General features: G+C 35.1%; 2 protein-coding genes across 5 annotated transcripts; both read left to right on the top strand.

The window, feature by feature from the left end:
• Positions 1-240: 240 nt before the first annotated feature.
• Positions 241-3,158, top strand: LOC7453603 (arginine decarboxylase). The gene has a single exon (XM_002306105.4). It carries the CDS (start codon positions 687-689, stop codon positions 2,877-2,879), a length of 2,193 nt encoding a protein of 730 aa, XP_002306141.1. The 5' UTR covers positions 241-686; the 3' UTR covers positions 2,880-3,158.
• Positions 3,159-9,542: 6,384 nt separating this feature from the next.
• On the top strand, positions 9,543-13,486 carry LOC7453602 (uncharacterized). 4 transcript variants are annotated; one of them, XM_052452131.1, is made up of 10 exons: positions 9,543-9,697; positions 10,191-10,252; positions 10,373-10,450; positions 10,818-10,842; positions 10,934-10,966; positions 11,062-11,183; positions 11,302-11,432; positions 11,989-12,212; positions 12,812-13,062; positions 13,165-13,486. In XM_052452131.1, exons 2-10 carry the CDS (start codon positions 10,250-10,252, stop codon positions 13,258-13,260), a joined length of 963 nt encoding a protein of 320 aa, XP_052308091.1. In that variant the 5' UTR covers positions 9,543-9,697; positions 10,191-10,249; the 3' UTR covers positions 13,261-13,486. The 4 variants fall into 4 exon arrangements, with proteins under 4 accessions (XP_052308091.1, XP_052308089.1, XP_052308092.1 ...); XM_052452129.1 differs by having other exon boundaries at positions 10,370-10,450; XM_052452132.1 differs by having other exon boundaries at positions 9,660-9,825.
• The last annotated feature ends 3,900 nt before the right edge of the window (positions 13,487-17,386 follow it).

Raw genomic sequence — 17,386 nt, 5'->3', positions numbered from 1 at the left:
CATTATTTATCCTTAATTACTCATAGCAAAACAATAAACAATACAGCACAGCACATCGGATCCAAAATTAATATTCCCTTTCTTTTCCCTCCAGCGTCACAAATAATTCTAATGGTAGTTTCACGAGGAGAAAAACCCGAGAAATTGAAAAGATATTTAAAAAGCCCAAGACCCTGGCCCACAAGCCCACTAGCCTCCCTGCCGATCTCCCCCTATATAATCGACCTCAACCGTTCATGCAATTCTCGCCACTTCCACCTTCGTGTCTTCTTCCATCTCTTCTTCCTCCGCAACCCTAAATCCTTCGCTTCCCTTCCCATTCTTCCTCTAAAAACAAAAACCCAGATCTGCATGGTGTGGTCTCTCTTCAGCTCTTAGATTTGGTGTTTCTTGCATTTGTACAAGAATCTTAAATTATCAAATTGTTACCATCTTCTGAGTGGTGGGTCGGGATTAGAGAATCAAGTAGGGTTAAGAGAAGGAGGTGTTGTTACTGTTTCAATAGATCCCCTTACTGCTTCTTTTGAGGGGGTAGCCGGGGCCTCGCGCCTCGGCGGGTTTTAAAGCCCCCACCTATACAAAAATAGTGGAAATAACATCAACCAACAATTTCTTCTTAGTTCTAACAAACTTCTTCTTCTTCTTGTTCATTTCTTTGTTATAACAACAAATCTTTGCGGAAGAGGATGCCTGCCCTGGCTTGTTGCGTTGATGCTGCGCATGCGCCTCCCGGCTACGCTTTTCCTGCCGGGGATAGCTCTCTTCCGTTCCCGGTGCCATGTTCGCCGGGCGTACCTCTTTCAACAACCTCCACCCATACCGCCGCCGCCTCTGAAAATTCCTCTGCCCATTGGTCACCTTCCCTCTCTGCCGCGCTTTACAAAATCGATGGCTGGGGTGCTCCGTATTTCTCTGTGAATTCCTCCGGCAATGTTTCCGCCCGTCCTTACGGTACGGACACGCTGCCTCACCAGGAGATTGATTTGCTAAAAATAGTGAAGAAAGTTTCGGATCCAAAATGGGTTGGTGGGCTGGGGCTCCAGCTCCCAGTAATTGTTCGCTTGCCTGACGTGCTTAAAAACAGGCTCGAATCTCTGCAGTCTGCTTTTGATTTCGCAATCCAGTCTCAGGTCTACGAGGCTCATTACCAAGGTGTTTATCCTGTGAAATGTAACCAGGATCGGTTTGTTGTTGAAGATATTGTGAGATTCGGGTCCCCGTTCCGGTTCGGGTTGGAAGCTGGGTCAAAACCCGAGCTTCTCTTAGCTATGAGCTGTTTGTGCAAGGGAAACCCGGAAGCGCTCTTGATTTGTAATGGGTTCAAAGATGGAGAGTACATTTCTCTCGCGTTGATTGCGAGGAAACTCGCTTTGAATACAGTGATTGTGCTTGAACAAGAAGAAGAGATTGACCTGGTTATTGAGCTGAGCAAGAAAATGTCTGTTAGGCCTGTGGTTGGTGTTCGAGCAAAGCTGAGGACAAAACATTCGGGTCATTTCGGGTCCACTTCAGGTGAGAAAGGGAAATTCGGGTTAACTACGACCCAGATTTTGCGGGTCGTGAAGAAGCTTGAACAAGCAGGAATGCTTGATTGTTTCCAGCTGCTGCATTTCCATATTGGATCTCAGATCCCCTCTACATCCTTGCTTGCTGATGGTGTAAGCGAGGCTGCGCAGATCTACTGTGAATTAGTCCGTCTTGGTGCTCGTATGCAAGTCATTGACATTGGAGGTGGGCTTGGTATCGATTATGACGGGTCTAAATCTGGTAATTCGGATCTTTCCGTGGCATATGGGCTTGAAGAGTATGCTCTAGCTGTCGTGCAAGCTGTCAAGTTTGTCTGTGACCGTAAGAATGTTAAGCATCCAGTGATTTGCAGCGAAAGCGGGCGTGCTATTGTTTCTCACCACTCAATTTTGATATTTGAGGCTATATCTTCAAGCTCGACTAGTGCTGCGTCAATGACTTCGTATGAAATGCAGTATTATCTTGGCGGGCTTACTGAGGATGCTCGTGCTGATTACCGGAACTTAACTGCTTCAGCAATAAGAGGTGAGCATGAGGCCTGCTTGTTGTACGCTGATCAATTGAAACAAAGTTGCGTTGATCAGTTTAAAGAAGGAAATATTGGTATGGAACAATTAGCTGCTGTTGATGCATTGTGTGAATTGTTCTATAAAACCATTGGTGCATCTGATCCAGTTCGCACTTATCATGTGAATTTGTCTCTGTTTACTTCAATTCCTGATTTCTGGGGGATTGGACAGTTGTTTCCAATAGTCCCTATTCATCGACTTGATCAAAGGCCTGGCGCGAGAGGAATTTTGTCTGATCTAACATGTGATAGTGATGGGAAGATTGATAAGTTCATAGGTGGTGAGTCCAGCTTGCCACTTCATGAAATTGAAGGTGGTGGTGCCGGTGGTAATGGTGGGAAGTATTACTTGGGGATGTTTTTGGGCGGGGCTTATGAGGAGGCGCTCGGTGGAATTCACAACCTGTTCGGTGGCCCTAGCGTCGTGCGGGTTTCACAGAGTGATGGGCCACACAGCTTCTTAGTCACGCAAGCTGTGCCTGGCCCGTCATGTGGTGATGTCCTCCGAGTTATGCAGCACGAGCCTGAGCTCATGTTCGAGACCCTGAAGCACCGCGTCGAAGAATATTGTCACCATGATGAGGATAGCGATGATGGTGATAGCGATCATGGAATGGGAAGCATTGCTAGTTTAGCCAACAGACTTGCTAGCTACTTCCATAACATGCCTTATCTGGTGGCTCCTTGTTCAGTTACTGCTATGAATAATAGTGGCTTCTACTACTGCAACGAGGATGATTACAATGCTGCTGCTGATACTTCTCCCTGCGAGGATGAGAAGTGATCCTATGTCTGTGCTTGAGAGTAACATCCCCGTTAATGGTTGGTTTTCTGTTGGAGGTCGTCATGTCAATTTTTAGTGTCTTAACTTTTATTTCTGTCCATTTTTAATGTTCATCAAAGAGCAAAAGATGTAACGATCAGGACAGTATCTTTTGCATTTCCTTGTGAAAGAGGGGATGGAGAAACCGAATAATCTACCCTTTTGTAAATTCGGAGACTTGTCCCCCCCTTTTAGTAGACTTTTTTCAAGAGTTCTAGTGCAATAGTTCTGGCTTTTTTATTTTCCTTGTTCATATTCTTTCGAGTTACTCATGCTTGGCACGAAGTTAAGTTTTCAGTTAGGCCCAATTGAATGCATATTCATGCTCCGATGGTTGCCTTCTTTTTTTTTATAAAAAAAATGGGTGTACTTTCTGTTCTGTTTTACTACTGACTCCCTGATCTTATGTAGGGCCTTTTCCTTCAATGTGGTTTTGATCTTATGTGGAAAAAAAATGAAAATGGGGCGTGTCTTTTGATGAAAGGCTAGATTACACGATTCGGTGCTCATGTTTTGTGGGTCCCATTGTCTTTATGCTTTGTCTTGGGCCTTGACAGTTGATATGAAAATTAGACTTGAATTGTTAGCTGCAACGATTACTGTTTGTTATGTTGACGGACCAAACATTTCCTTGCTGAACAATCCTCAGATTCTAATGATAACTTGTTTTCTTAGTTCATACTTGACGGCTTTGGCTATTGAAGTGGGGTTTCCCTGTGTGTCGGCTTTGTATTTGCTAGGAGTGAAAGTGCAAAGTGGAAGTGTGTGTGCTTACATACTTGGCTCGAGGGTGTTCTTTCTTTCAAAGGAGTCGCCTTTTTTTGACCACAATTTCGTGGGCTTCTGTACAGCCTCAATGACAACTTGTGGTCAAAAGTGGAAGAAGGGCGTGCTTGTTGTATTATGAGTGAAGACTGGTGGTTGGTTGTGAGGCACACAAATAGTGTGATGGATATTTTTCTATGAATTGTGAGAAAAAAACATAAGATCACATGACTCGGGAGATGTTTCTTCGAGTCTAATATATTCAACGAGATGGGAGAGGATAATAGAAACAAAAATAGTGTTGCTGCCAGTTTTTCTGGAGGTTGATTTGATGGTGTCTCTAATCTAATAATAAGTCAAAGATCCACTTGATGCTCGTATAATTAATTAATTAGGTTTCTCATGTTGTATGAGATATGAACTTCATCATTGACTTTGGAATCCGATGAAAAACTGTGAATCGGAGGATATAATGCACAGTAACCTTTCTTTTGCTCCTTCTTGATCTCTCCTCCTTTATTTTGGAACTGATTTGTTATTGTCAATTAAGGAATCTAGCAACAGGTAGTGGCATTCAGAAAGAGGCTAATATTATGTCCAACGCTGTTTGTACATGCTTAGTGAAAACCAGAAGCACGAGTAATTGAGTATATGTTCTTGCGCAGGCGAATTTTTATGGTTCAGGTTCTCTTTTCTTCTACTTTTAGAGAGACGCGTCTCTTGAGCCTTAAAGTCTCGAAGCTGGGGAATTGTAGGGGAGTTGACATGCATCAATTTGGAGTTGACATGCATCAATTTTTTTTCTTTCTTATCTTTGATGTTGAGGAGAATAGAACATCCCTGTTCACCAAACATGTAGGAGAAGTGGACATTATGGGTAGAATAACAACTTTTCTTTGCTTTAGAGTTTAGTATTAAAAAGAAAGGACGAAACTAAAGAAAGAGGCATAATTATTGTTCTTTGCTAAATAATCTTTCATGTCCAGGATGCATGATGTGCTCCCGGCTCCCCCAGCAGTTGATTATTACTACATTGTAGAATAAGCATCTTTAGTGCGGAAGATCATTTATGAGTTCCAACTGGATTGAAATCTTATCTTCGGATGCTGGATGTAGGTTGACCTTCTTCTACTCCACAAGTCTCAGGATGCTTGCCGTGGGCAAATCATGAGGGGCTAGGACCGCAAAATCAAGCGTATACTTGGTGTAAAATAGCGTAATCTGTATAGCGAAGACGATGTACATATTGGGATTCAAGGAATAACACAGTACTAGGTTGTTTTGGCTCAACTGCATTCAACATGTTCTGTGACTGTCTTGTAGGTTACTCAGAAGACTGCTGTGTTCCTATTACCTGGGACCAAATTTCTGTGTTGTTGCATGTATACGACCAGCTCTCATGGGGTTGATGATTAATTTAGCGCTGTCTAATTAGCTCTCCGCTTGATCTTCTTATTGGTCCCCGTAGTATTGAACACATTAATGTGTATAAATGCATGAAAAAACGAGGGATTCTATACGTAGAGCCAATTAGTCTGTCTTTTTATTAAAGAATCTGCAAGACTGATATGCTAGCTTTCAGGATTTTTTTTCTGATAACATTTTAACCTTGATGTCTGCCCAATGTCTTTCAGAGGATTTTCTGAAGTTACAACCTATGCTAATCCACTGGAGTAATGTTAAGAAATTCCATCAGATTATAGCTAGTCTTGTTGGGGAAACGTATGCGGTTGAATTTCATTTGAAATTTAATTTTTAATACTTAAAAAAATTTCAACATGAGAAATCTCTGAATTAAATTCAATTTAGAGCGTTATAAACACGCCAATAAAGCATAACTATATATTTTCTTAACATTGGCTAGTCCTACATGTGAGTTAAAGATGCTGGCATCGAAAATTAAGCTAGATGTGTTCTCAACTGAGCGGAACGAGTTCAATTCACGGGACATTAATGCCATGAAGAATAAGACTTCTTAAAATATCTATTTCTGTTATGTTTGCAATAAGAACAAAGCACAGTATGTTGTGTCCAAGCCAGTCAATTTACTCTTCTCAAGAACATGAGCTCTTTCGAAAAAAGAGTAGGGAAATCTTTGCAGAGACGCTAATTGTATTCGGGTTTAGACAGACAGAATCGATGGAGTTAATGTGCTGATGCTGTGGATGACTTAGAAACATGCAGGTTGTTCTTGTGATTGTAATCAGCGAAGCGTTTTTAATCTATGAACAGAGATTGATTTGGTGATTAAAGAAAATGTAATTTTAATGATGTTCGAGAGTTTCTTTCACCAAAAATATAAAAGCATTGTTTACCAAGATGATTGGCTACTGTGACAATTGTTTCCTTCGGTTGCATTTTGAACATTGTTCAAGTTGTTTTGCCTTGCTTTATTGGGGGTGTTGGAGAGTATTGTAGTGATTATTTTTTAAAATGGTTTTTATTTGAAAATACATCAAAAAATATATATTTTTAAAAATTTATTTTTAATATCAGTGTATCAAAATGTTCTGAAAATACTAAAATAAATATTAATTTAAAACAAAAAAAAAACATATTTTTTTTTAATTTTTTTAAAAACACTTTTAAAACACAAAAATAAAATTATTTTTTCAAAAAGAACCACTGAATTATGCCAAGAAAAGGAAACAAATGATTATACTAGCTCACACACCTTTGATTCCTTGAATGAACAGGTTTGAGTAAAAACAAGCATGCGCCATTAGATTTTAGAAAGTGCCATGGTTATGTTGTCTTCAAGGTTGTCTAGAAAAAAACGCACCAGCAGCAACTGTAAGAAGGTCAAATATGGTTGACACTGTAAAGAGGTTGCTGAACGATGGCAGTTGACACTGTAAAGAGGATGCTGCTCATAGTTGCATTTGTGTTCAACTTCCCCGAACTACATTTTCATTCCCTATTTTTGTACGTGCTCACTTCTGTTGTTTTCTATCGGTCTTTCGGTGGTAAATCATGGATTTTTTTGGGTTTTAATTAAGAGTGTGTTTATTTTTGTATTTAAAAAATATTTTTGAAATTTTTGAATTAATATTTTTTATAATTTTGAATGCACTAATATTAAAAATTTATTTTAAAAAATAAAAATATTATTTTAATACATTTTTAAATAAAAGATATTTTAAAAAATAATCACTCCTATAATCTCAAACACCATCTAAATATTACTGAAAATATTTTATACTAACAAATCAGGATAAGAAAAAAAATATCATTCTAATAACAATGATTATAATTGTTTCATTAACTATAAAATAAAAAAGAGGAGGTTTTATTTAAAACTCTCCTTACAAAGTATTATTTATTGGAATAATATTTTGTTTTGTTTTTTTTGTTTTTTTAATTAATGTTTTTTTTTTAATTTGATTTTTTAATATTTGATTTTTTTCTATTTAGTTATCACACTCTCATGACATAAATCCTAGATTTGGTGGGTTAACCTGGTTGACTTAGATTTTTTTTTTCTTTTATTTTTTCAATTTTATCATTTAATATTGATTTAATTGAGAATTAAATTTCATGATTTTTTTTTTCATTATGTTATCATAGTCTCATGACTCAATAATAGTGCTTAATGAGTTAACTTGAGTTTACTCGGATTGTTTTTTGTGTCTTTTATTTAATTGATTTTTTTTTTCAATTTTATCATTCAATATTAAGTCGGTTGAGAATTGAGTTTCATAATTTGTTTTGATTTGTTTTTTATGAGAATATTTTGATCTCACGATTAAAGTCACGAGTTTTGACATTTTAACCATGATTAAATCATGTCGTTTTTTTAATTTTATTTGTAAGAGGTTATATTAGTCTCATGATTAGGGTCACGAGTCCTTCAACATTGACCTTGTTTTTTATTGAGTTGTCCTCGTCTCATGACACGGGTCGCGAGTTTGACGAGTTAACCTAATTAACTCATTTTCTCTTTCTTTTTTAATTGACTTTTTTCCCGATTTCTCAATTAATATTGTATTTGATTGAGAATTATGTTTCATGATTTGTTTCAGTTTGTTTTTCATTAGGTTATCATATTCTCATGACCTGAGAATAGTACTTAACGGTTAACTAGGGTTGACTTGGCTTATTTTTATATCATTTTTTTAATTAAAATTTTTATAAATGTCATCGTTCAACATTAGATCTGACATGTGCGATTGAGAATCGAGCTTTATAATTTATTTTGAATTTTTCTATGGGGTTATCTCAACCTCAAAACCAAAGTTGCAGATTTGACCGGTTAACCTGGGTTAAATCAGATAATTGTTTTTATTTTTTTTCTATAAGATTATCTCGGTCTGATGATCCGGGTCATAAGTTTGGTGAATTGACTCAGGTTGTTTTTGTTCTTTTTTTAATTGATTTTGTTTTTAATCTCATCCTTTAATATTGGGATGGTTGAAGATTGGAATTCATAATTTGTTTTGAATTGCTTTTCATGGGGTTATCTCGGTCTTATGACCTGAGTTGCAAGTTTGACATGTCAACTTAGGTCATTTTTAGGTCATTTTTTAATTGATTTTTTTTTAATTTCATCCATCAATATTGGGTTGATTAAGAATTAGACTTCATATTTTATTTTGATTTGCTTTTTATAGAGTTATTATAGTCTCATAACCTGGGTCATAAATTTGACACGTTAACCCGAGTTGTCCCAGGTTAATTCAATATGTTATTATTTTAATATTAATAAAAGATATCATCTAGAAATTTTGTTTAGTTAAATATTATTTTTACAAGATATATGAGTTATTTTTGAACCAATAAAGTCAATTGGACTATGTTGAATAAACTCTTACATGATTTAATTTTTTATTTTTAAATATTAACAACATTCAAATATTCTTTTTATATTTTTTAAAAAATTTAACTTACAAAAAAAAGGAATGCGGTCTAATCTGCATTCCTAAAAATTTTGAAAATTTCTTTTTACTTGAAATTAGTGTTTTTATATTTTTTTGATGCGCTGCTATAAAAAATAATTTTTTTAAAATAAAAAATATTATTTTAATATATTTTTGAATAAAAATAATTTTAAAAAATAATTAAATTTCATTTTCAAATTAACACGTAGCAGGGGCTCTGAACCAGGTACACTCTTTCCCATCATTCATTGCTATTTGTCCGTACCTTATTTTAATGCAAACCATCCTCCCTGATGGGGATTTTTTTTTTCTTAATAGCTTATGCATATTTTAATTATATGATTCCCTTCAATAATTTCAAAGAAATAAAAGTTGTAAATTTAACAATTTCGTCACTAATAACAAAGAACTTTGCCCTCCGTAAAGTTGTAAATTTAAAAATAAAAAAAAATATTATTTTAATAACAATTTAACAATTTTTATGATTATTGTGTTGATAATTATTGTCTATATATAATCTCTAGAAGATAATAAAAGAAAGCAACTCCCTTTTGTGATACCAATTATGCCCTCCGTAATGAACAAAGAACTTTGATTGGACATCTCGAATTAAATCTTTGCATGTTTTCTTTATAATGATAATCACATTCATACTTTTTTGAAAAATGACCAAAGGGACTGTCCACGTGTCTTTCCCTCTCTTGCAGGGTTCTTACTTCATAGGTAATACTAGCCAATTCAACTGGCTCGGTGTTGCTGTAATTTTTATTTTATTTTATTACACCGATTATATTTCAAATCAATCTTAATATTTCAAGACTAAACAATTTTAGCTTTTTTTTTTTGTTTTTTTATATTTTTTTAATATACTAATTTTAAAAATAAATAAAAAAACAATTTAATATATTTTTAAATAAATAATATTTTAAAAAATAAGATAATAAAGAACCAGACAAAGGCCGACGACAGTAACATACTCGTCGCAGACAACGACGTGGCGTTAGCAATACGCACCGAAGAGCATCTGTCTTTTCACCTCGTAAAAAAAAAAAAATTATTCGTTTCCTTATTACACAATCGTTAAAATTCCTTTCGTCTTCTCCAATCCAATTCCCCTAAGGAATTCTTTTTCCTCAGGTGATTCCATTCAATTATCAATTACATTCCCTCTCCTTTTTTCATCAGCGTCTTTTAGTTAATTAACTTAAGATCTCTAGCTACTTTACAGTTACTTGCTCTCTAATCCGACCACAACTTGAGTTAAGGTTGTCTTTCTAAAAGAATTTGGCTTGTAAATTCTCTAATTCGAGCTAAATTTTAATTTCTGTTATTTTAATGCTATAAATTGAAACACGGGAGTTTCAATTTTGCTTTCCTTTTTTTGTACTGTTTATTAGTAGGGGAAAAGAGGTTTTTTTATGGTTTTTTTTTTTAAAAATTTTGAAACTGTGATTGATTTTCTATTTTGAGCTCCGTATTTTGAATGCAATTCAAATGCTTGACTATAACCCACTCTCTATTAGTATTTAGCTTGTTCTGGGTTTTAATAAATTTTGAAAAAGCTGTGCACTTGATTTGAATTGAATGTGCATTTTAGATTTACACATTTGTTGCTGTCTTGTTTGAATAGGGAGCGGGAAGGTTGATTGATTGCTCGTTTTTTTCTATTTGCTTTGCTCAAAGTACAAAATGGTATGTTTTTCTTCATGATGGTTATGCCTTGTTCAACTCTTAATTGAAAATTGTTGCTTGAGATTATATATATATATATATATATTTTTTTTTTTTGGTGTTTTGTGTGTGGAGCAGCAGTTTTTCGATGGATATGGATATCGCGGGACATCGTTTGAGCAGACATATCGATGTTACCCTGCTTCATTTATTGAAAAGGTTGGGATTTTTTTTTCTCCTTCTGTTGGTTCAGTTCACTGATATGATTTTGAGGTGTTCAATAGAAGAATGGCTGTGATCGTTTGTTTATTAATTGGCATTGTTCTGAGTTTTGGGTTATGAGGCTTTAAATTTTATGGCAACTGTCTACTCATTGGGAAAAAAGCTTTGTTTCTAGTGCTACAAAGGACTATGTAGATTTGATAAACAGTAGCTGAACTAGCCTTTCTTCCAAACTAGTAGAACTTAGGATAGTCTATGTGTATTATTCTTCCACTCTGCTTTATTTTGAGCCAAGCATTATATCACCAATTGCCAATGTAACTCTCTGATGACACTGATTTGATTCTTTTTAACTGCCATGCAGCCACAAATTGAAAGCGGTGATAAAAGTAAGTCTTCAAAATCATATTTGGGTATACATACTTCTTTCTTTGACACTTTAACAATCCCTTGATGTTGCTCTTATTTCTGTTGTTACAGTTATAATGCCTCCCTCAGCTCTTGACCGTCTTGGTTAGTTGTTTTAATGGTGTTTTTTATTTTTATTTTGGATTGTAATTGAGCCATGATTGAGATCTATAATGCCAATTCTGGATAAAATCCTGCAGCATCTCTGCATATAGATTATCCAATGTTGTTTGAGCTTCGGAATGCTGCTGCGGAGCGGGTGTCTCACTGTGGGGTTCTGGAGTTTATTGCAGAGGAAGGCATGATTTATATGCCATACTGGGTAGGGATTGGATTTCTTTTTGGATTATTCTTGGCATATTTATTTTGATTTTTTTGTATCCCAATTAAAGAATAAGACATCAAAATCTTCAATAGCTGATTTTTTTTTCTTTTGCCAGATGATGGAGAACCTGCTTCTACAAGAGGGAGATATAGTGCGAGTGAAAAATGTTACTCTTCCCAAGGGAAAATATGTTAAACTGCAACCTCACACAAAGGACTTTTTGGATATATCCAACCCAAAAGCTATGTGAGTTCATTTTTTTTTTGTTTGAATATTAACAATAGAAAATGTATGTGCACACTAGTCACTAGCCTGGTACTGTAGTGCCTGTAATCTGAGGGGTGTTGCTGTGCTAGAACCTTCAACGCAACATCTTTAGCCTAAAAATGTCTAACCAGCCCAGTTGCAGGAATTTTTCTTTCTTATGTAGCAGATTTAAATAAAGCAGTTGATATGCATTTGTAATATTCAAATAAAAAGTATTTTTCCATTCTGAGGTTTGAGCAAAAAGAGTTTCTTACATAAGCTCCACTTGTATCTTACTTCACATTCTCTATTGACTTCATGATATAAACTCTGGTCCTCTCTTGTCAAATTTGCTTTTTGGCTGGACACTCTAGGATTAGTGGATGGGTTCACAGGATCAGATAAACCATTTTTTTTCATTCTCTCACACTTCCTTATTTTCCTTTTCTTCTATGTTTCATGTATGCCTACTTATGTTTCATGTATGCCTACTTATGTATTTCCTTATCTAAGGTGGATATCCTGTAAATATGACTGGACTTCCTTTGGCATGCAGCTTAGAGACAACATTAAGGAATTATTCCTGCTTAACCACTGGGGATAGTATTATGGTGGCATATAACAACAAGAAATACTACATAGATATTGTGGAAACAAAGCCATCAAATGCAATAAGTATCATTGAGACGGACTGTGAGGTGGACTTTGCACCTCCCCTGGATTACAAGGAGCCTGAAAAGCCTGTTGCATCTGTTCCTCCAAGCAAGGCAACCTCCCAAGGTGCATGCATATCTTTATTCTTCCATGAATTCATTTTGTAGTATTGAATCAGTTGAATAATTACAGTAGTCGTATAGAGTTAGGCACCGTTTGGGACGCGGTTTGCACCGTGTTCCATGAAATTTCATTTTGTTTTTGCTTAAATTTAATTTTTTTTTATGTTTTCAGATCGTCTTGATATGCTGATGTCAAAAATGATTTTTAAAAAATAAAAAATATATTATTTTGATACATTTCTAAATGAAGAGCACTTTGAAAAGCAACCGCTACTACACTCTCAAACACCCTCTTAGTCCAGCTCCTCATGCTTTTAATGATCGGTTGTCTTTGTATGCTTCTCCACTTATCTGAGTAAAATCTGTGTCTTCTGCATCAATGGCTGGAGCAGAAGCATGGAATGATTATTGATATTTCTTGTGTTCTAATAAAAATTCTGTCATGCCTGCTGTAACAATATTTAGTTAAAGAACATAGAAAGTGATCAGAAGATTTTTTTGGGGGGGATGAAAAATGCTTGATTATGACATGGAATTTGATCAGCAAGTTGTAAAGAAGGTTGCATTTTTCATTTTATCAAAACTTATATTTGATTCTTGCAGCTGAAGAGGTTCCAGCTGAGACTGAACCAAAATTCAACCCCTTTACGGGAACAGGTAGACGCTTGGATGGGAAACCAATGAGCTATCAGCCCCCACCAGTTTCATCAGGGTCTAAAGACAAGCGACCTGCTGTTGCCAATGACAGCAGGCAGCCTTCTCTCGGATCTATTTCAAAAAATACTGCACGCCAGTCTCAGGGAAAGCTTGTGTTTGGGTCAAATGCAAGTCGCTCTCCTAAGGAAACACAGCAGGTGCTATTTTTCTTCCACTAAGAAACTGCCAACCACACTGAGCCAGTGTGGAAAAGACGTTAACAACAGAACTACAAATTGATTGTTTCTTTGATTTTGCAGGGAGCTGGAAAAGAGACCAAACAAGAGCAGCCCAAAAAGGAAGAACGGCCAAAATTCCAGGCATTCTCAGGGAAAAAGTACTCATTGAAGGGTTGATTGTATTTTCCAACAATCAACGTGGTATCCGTCATACCTGGTCTGCCCTTTCTGGATCAGGAAAAAACAATAGAATTTATATGTTGATCGGAGATGTTGTATCATCAAAAGATGGAACAGTAGGTTCTCATCTGGAAAAAGGAGTGGTGTGTTAAGCTTCAAAGTGGACTTGCAATTGTGCCTTTTCCTCTGTATCCTCGTGCCAGGTAGAAACATTTCTCCGCCACCCATTTTCGTAGTCTGTTCCGGTCACTAGATTCGAAAGGTTTCCTTGGTTTTGCATGGGGAACAAAAATGACATGTTCGGGTATGACCTAATCATGTTAGATGCTCGTAGTCTTCTGCTTCAAGTTTAAACACACAAAACATTTTAAGAAAACCTAAATTAAAAAAAGACTAAATAAGCAAGATATATATATAAAAAAAAAATCATAGAGGAGGGATACTGTCTGAAACATAAATTTAAAAATTATTAGAAAAAACAACATTAAAAAAGGTAATAATTAAACTAAAAAATAGAATAAGAAAATAAGAAAAAGACAGTGATAATCTCGGTGACGCAATTGCGTTTAAAAGAAAAAAGAAAAACAAATGAGTTGGGTTAGAGGCTTGATTGAGTTTAATAAATTGATTTTATTTAAATTAAATGATAAAAAATGATCGAGTTTAATAAATTGCTTCTATTTGAATTAGATAATAATAAAAAAACTTGACAACTTAGAAAAAAAAAACCTTAGAAGTATAAAATTGAATATAAAATAAAACAAATAACCTGAGTCAACCCAAGTTAATGTGATAAATATATAACCTGAGTAATTAGTGGTAAGCTAAACCAGGTCAACTTACAAAACTCGTGATCATGAGCATGACATAATAATAATCCGATAAAAAAATTAAAGATAATTACAAAACCAATGTTTTTTTAAAAAATGTAGAATGATGAATCTAGAAAAGAAAATTAGCCAAAAAAAATAATGTCAACCTGCATTAAATTTTTAAACCTGTGACCCTGGTCATTAAATCATAAAGTATCATAAATGAAAAAACGTGAAGTTTAATCCCTAACAAATCAAATGTTGAATAATAAAATCAGAAAAAAAATTAATTACAGAAAAGGATCTAAAATAAAAAATTATAATTAAAAGAATGAGGATGAAAATCGAAAAAATAAATAAATAAGAGGATAACAATTTTTTTTATTGGAGGGTTAAATTGAAAAGAAAAATTACTTTAACAAAAGGAAAAACAAATCAAAAGAATGTTGGCAAAAATGGAAAAAATAATACATCATAAAATTTGATTAAAAGATGAAATTGAAAATCAATAAAACTTTAACAAAAATGTCAAGGATACAAATTAGAAATCAAAAGAATAAAGACTGAATTGAAAAAAAATAGTACATGACAAATTATAATTGAAGAACTAAATTCAAAACAAACAAAATTTTTATAAAAGAACCAAGAAAAAAATAAAAATAAAAAGAATAAAGATTGAGATTGAAACAAACAAAACAAAGAGGATCAATATGTATTTTTAGGGGAGGAGAGTGAAAAGAAGGAATTAAAAAAATGTCTACAAGTGACAAACCACTCATCTTTCATCGGCACACGTTTCACCAAGAGAAAAAAGATGTAGCAACGCTCCCAAAGAGATGTCAAGAGATGGCATTTGACAGAAGGACATCGCCACACATGCCTCTCGAAAGGTGCATTCGCATCCACTCATTGGTACCTGTGTCATGCACCAACAACTTTCTTTTTAATATTTTATATCATTGAAAAACAAAAATACCCTTGTACCCACTAAAAAATTAAAAAAAAAAAAAACCAAGAGACATATGAAAACACCATTCAAATGAAATTTTAAAAACACTTGATCCCGAGAGTATTTAAATACTTGTATTGTTCATTTAAAAAAAATTACCACAAAGCTACTAGACAAAAAGTTTTTTTTTGTTTAAAAAATTATTTTAGTAATTTTACTATTAAAAAATACACTTGTATCCCTATGAAAAAGACAAAAATACCCCTATTGCAAGGCTTTATTTTGTGTTAAGAGGGGTAAAATGGAGAAAACACTGTGGGTTCACTTTGACATTCAAAGTGTTTTCCCACACATTTTAGAGTTTCTTTTAATATAATTTTTATCCTCGTTTCCTTCAACATGATTAATTGAGGAGTATAGATTTGGATTTTTGGATTTGTCAAGCTGCCCATTATGCCAAAGTGATGGAATGTTGTTAGCTACCATCCAAGCAATGTCTCGATATTCCTTCCTCGACCAGCATTTCTACTGGAAATTTTTCATAATCTTTAGGCCTGGAACCATGAATGTTGTTATCTCGTGTTCTTCAAGCTCGGCTTTCTGCCCTGGAACAGTTCTTACTTCAGCCTTGACAATCAACCTGTTGATAGCTACTTATATTACTGGGAAAAAAATGCAACAATTACGCGCAAAGTGGTAATCTAGTTGAACAAAAAAATGCAAGGCTCAGCAAGTTAATGCTTAACAGAACATCATTCTGAGAAAAAAATTGCTCAGTTCCAGAGGACCAAAAAAAACATGCTTCAAATGCAGATATATAACTTCTTTCATCCATCTCTATATTTTGAGTCTATGCCTCTCTGGTGTTGGTAGAAGCTTGATTCTCACATCAAAGAATAGCCATGCAAGCCACAAATGAGCTGTCTCGATTCTCATGAAAGAATGGTTTTAAGAGCATCTTTCACACGGGGATATTTAAACTGGAAACCCAACTCTTTGGCTCTAACAGGAAGAACCCTCTGTCCATCCAATACCTGCAACGAACCCAATATGCCTGTTTCAGCACTGTGCCATGTGGAGGAAAAAGAGAAGAAACAGAAGGTGTGCTAGTCCTTGCAGCCGTAGCACCTTCTCCGAGGACTGCTTTGAGGTCAAAATCGGGCGGCTGCAGGAAGCCACGACGGCCGGCCCATACCATTTCCCAATCGTTCACACATCTCAGCCAATCGAACAGGATTTGGCGCAGCTCCATTGATGACTCCTGGCATTAGGTTAATAGAGCTGATTTCAAATTGTGAAGTTCTACATTGAAGAGTGTTGAGGTTATGTCCAACAAAAAGACTCCATTACCATGGAAAACAAGCTCATATGGGAAGGAAGTGCAACTGCCTCGGGAATGTACAAAGATATCCACAGAGAAGCATGACTTCATAAATCTAACGCTTCTTAAGATTCACTGAGGGAATATAAATCTCACACAATCGATTCATATGAATAAAGGACCATGTCCGATTCCAAGTTTATATATGTAGCACAAGAACCCAAAACGCCAGATTATCTGGTATGGAATGTGCAAGACAAACATATCTTAAAATCGCAAGGTTGAGGTTGCTCCTATAAATGTGCAGTTGAGAACAAAAGTATAAAAAACATACTTGTTAGACCCCACCCGATATCTAACCTAAAAAAGTATCTTGGTCATTGGGTTGTCGAGCCAACCCATATCACGAGCCAATCATTTTTTTTATTAAAATGATGTTTTTTTTTAAAAAAATATTATTGGTATTAACCTAGTTGGGTTTGAATAAATTAAGAGTTATGAGTCAACCCATCATGATAATTAGATTTGACCAGATCAATATCTTTTCTGGTTCAAACTGAAACTTGCCCGAATTAGGCTCCAAGTCCTGGGTTAAGTATTGAAAAAAAAGAAAAAAGAGCTCATCAACAATTTATTTCCCTTATTTTTCATGTGAAATAAAGACAAGAAAACCATTTTTTGAAAAAAGAAGAGTACCTGAATAAGAGGGTTTTGTTAAGGCTTCATAAATGAGATTCACAATGTCGTTCCGGTGAATCCAGGAGAACCTGCATAGAAACAAGAACATCACAGGGGACGTTCATCAATGATCACTATACCGATTGCTTATATTTGAGATGAACTTATTGGACTAAAAAATAAAAAAAAAATCTTTCAAGTTCTGTGAGAGATATAATAAGGAAGAAGATGTTCAAACAACCATGACCAAAATGTCGTTGACTTCTTCCACAGGGACTTAGGTTCAGAAAAAATGCCAGGGGACATTTTGATTCAGAAATACAAAGGCTTACGAGAGTTTCTAAGATAAATGTTTCTTCCAAA

Source organism: Populus trichocarpa, chromosome 4, assembly GCF_000002775.5.
Source record: "Populus trichocarpa isolate Nisqually-1 chromosome 4, P.trichocarpa_v4.1, whole genome shotgun sequence".
Lineage (NCBI taxonomy): Eukaryota > Viridiplantae > Streptophyta > Magnoliopsida > Malpighiales > Salicaceae > Populus > Populus trichocarpa.
Note: the sequence above shows the minus strand (reverse complement) of the source record. Positions and strands in the feature narration are given on the sequence as shown.

What these genes read in the sequence shown, in the direction of transcription:
- LOC7453602 (XM_052452129.1), top strand. An exon ending in CTCAGCTCTTGACCGTCTTG is followed by an intron (nt 10,967 to 11,061) that starts GTTAGTTGTTTT and finishes AAAATCCTGCAG; the next exon opens with CATCTCTGCATATAGATTAT. An exon ending in TGATTTATATGCCATACTGG is followed by an intron (nt 11,184 to 11,301) that starts GTAGGGATTGGA and finishes TTCTTTTGCCAG; the next exon opens with ATGATGGAGAACCTGCTTCT.
- LOC7453603 (XM_002306105.4), top strand. Translation starts at nt 687, where the DNA reads ATGCCTGCCCTGGCTTGTTGCGTTGATGCTGCGCATGCGCCTCCCGGC.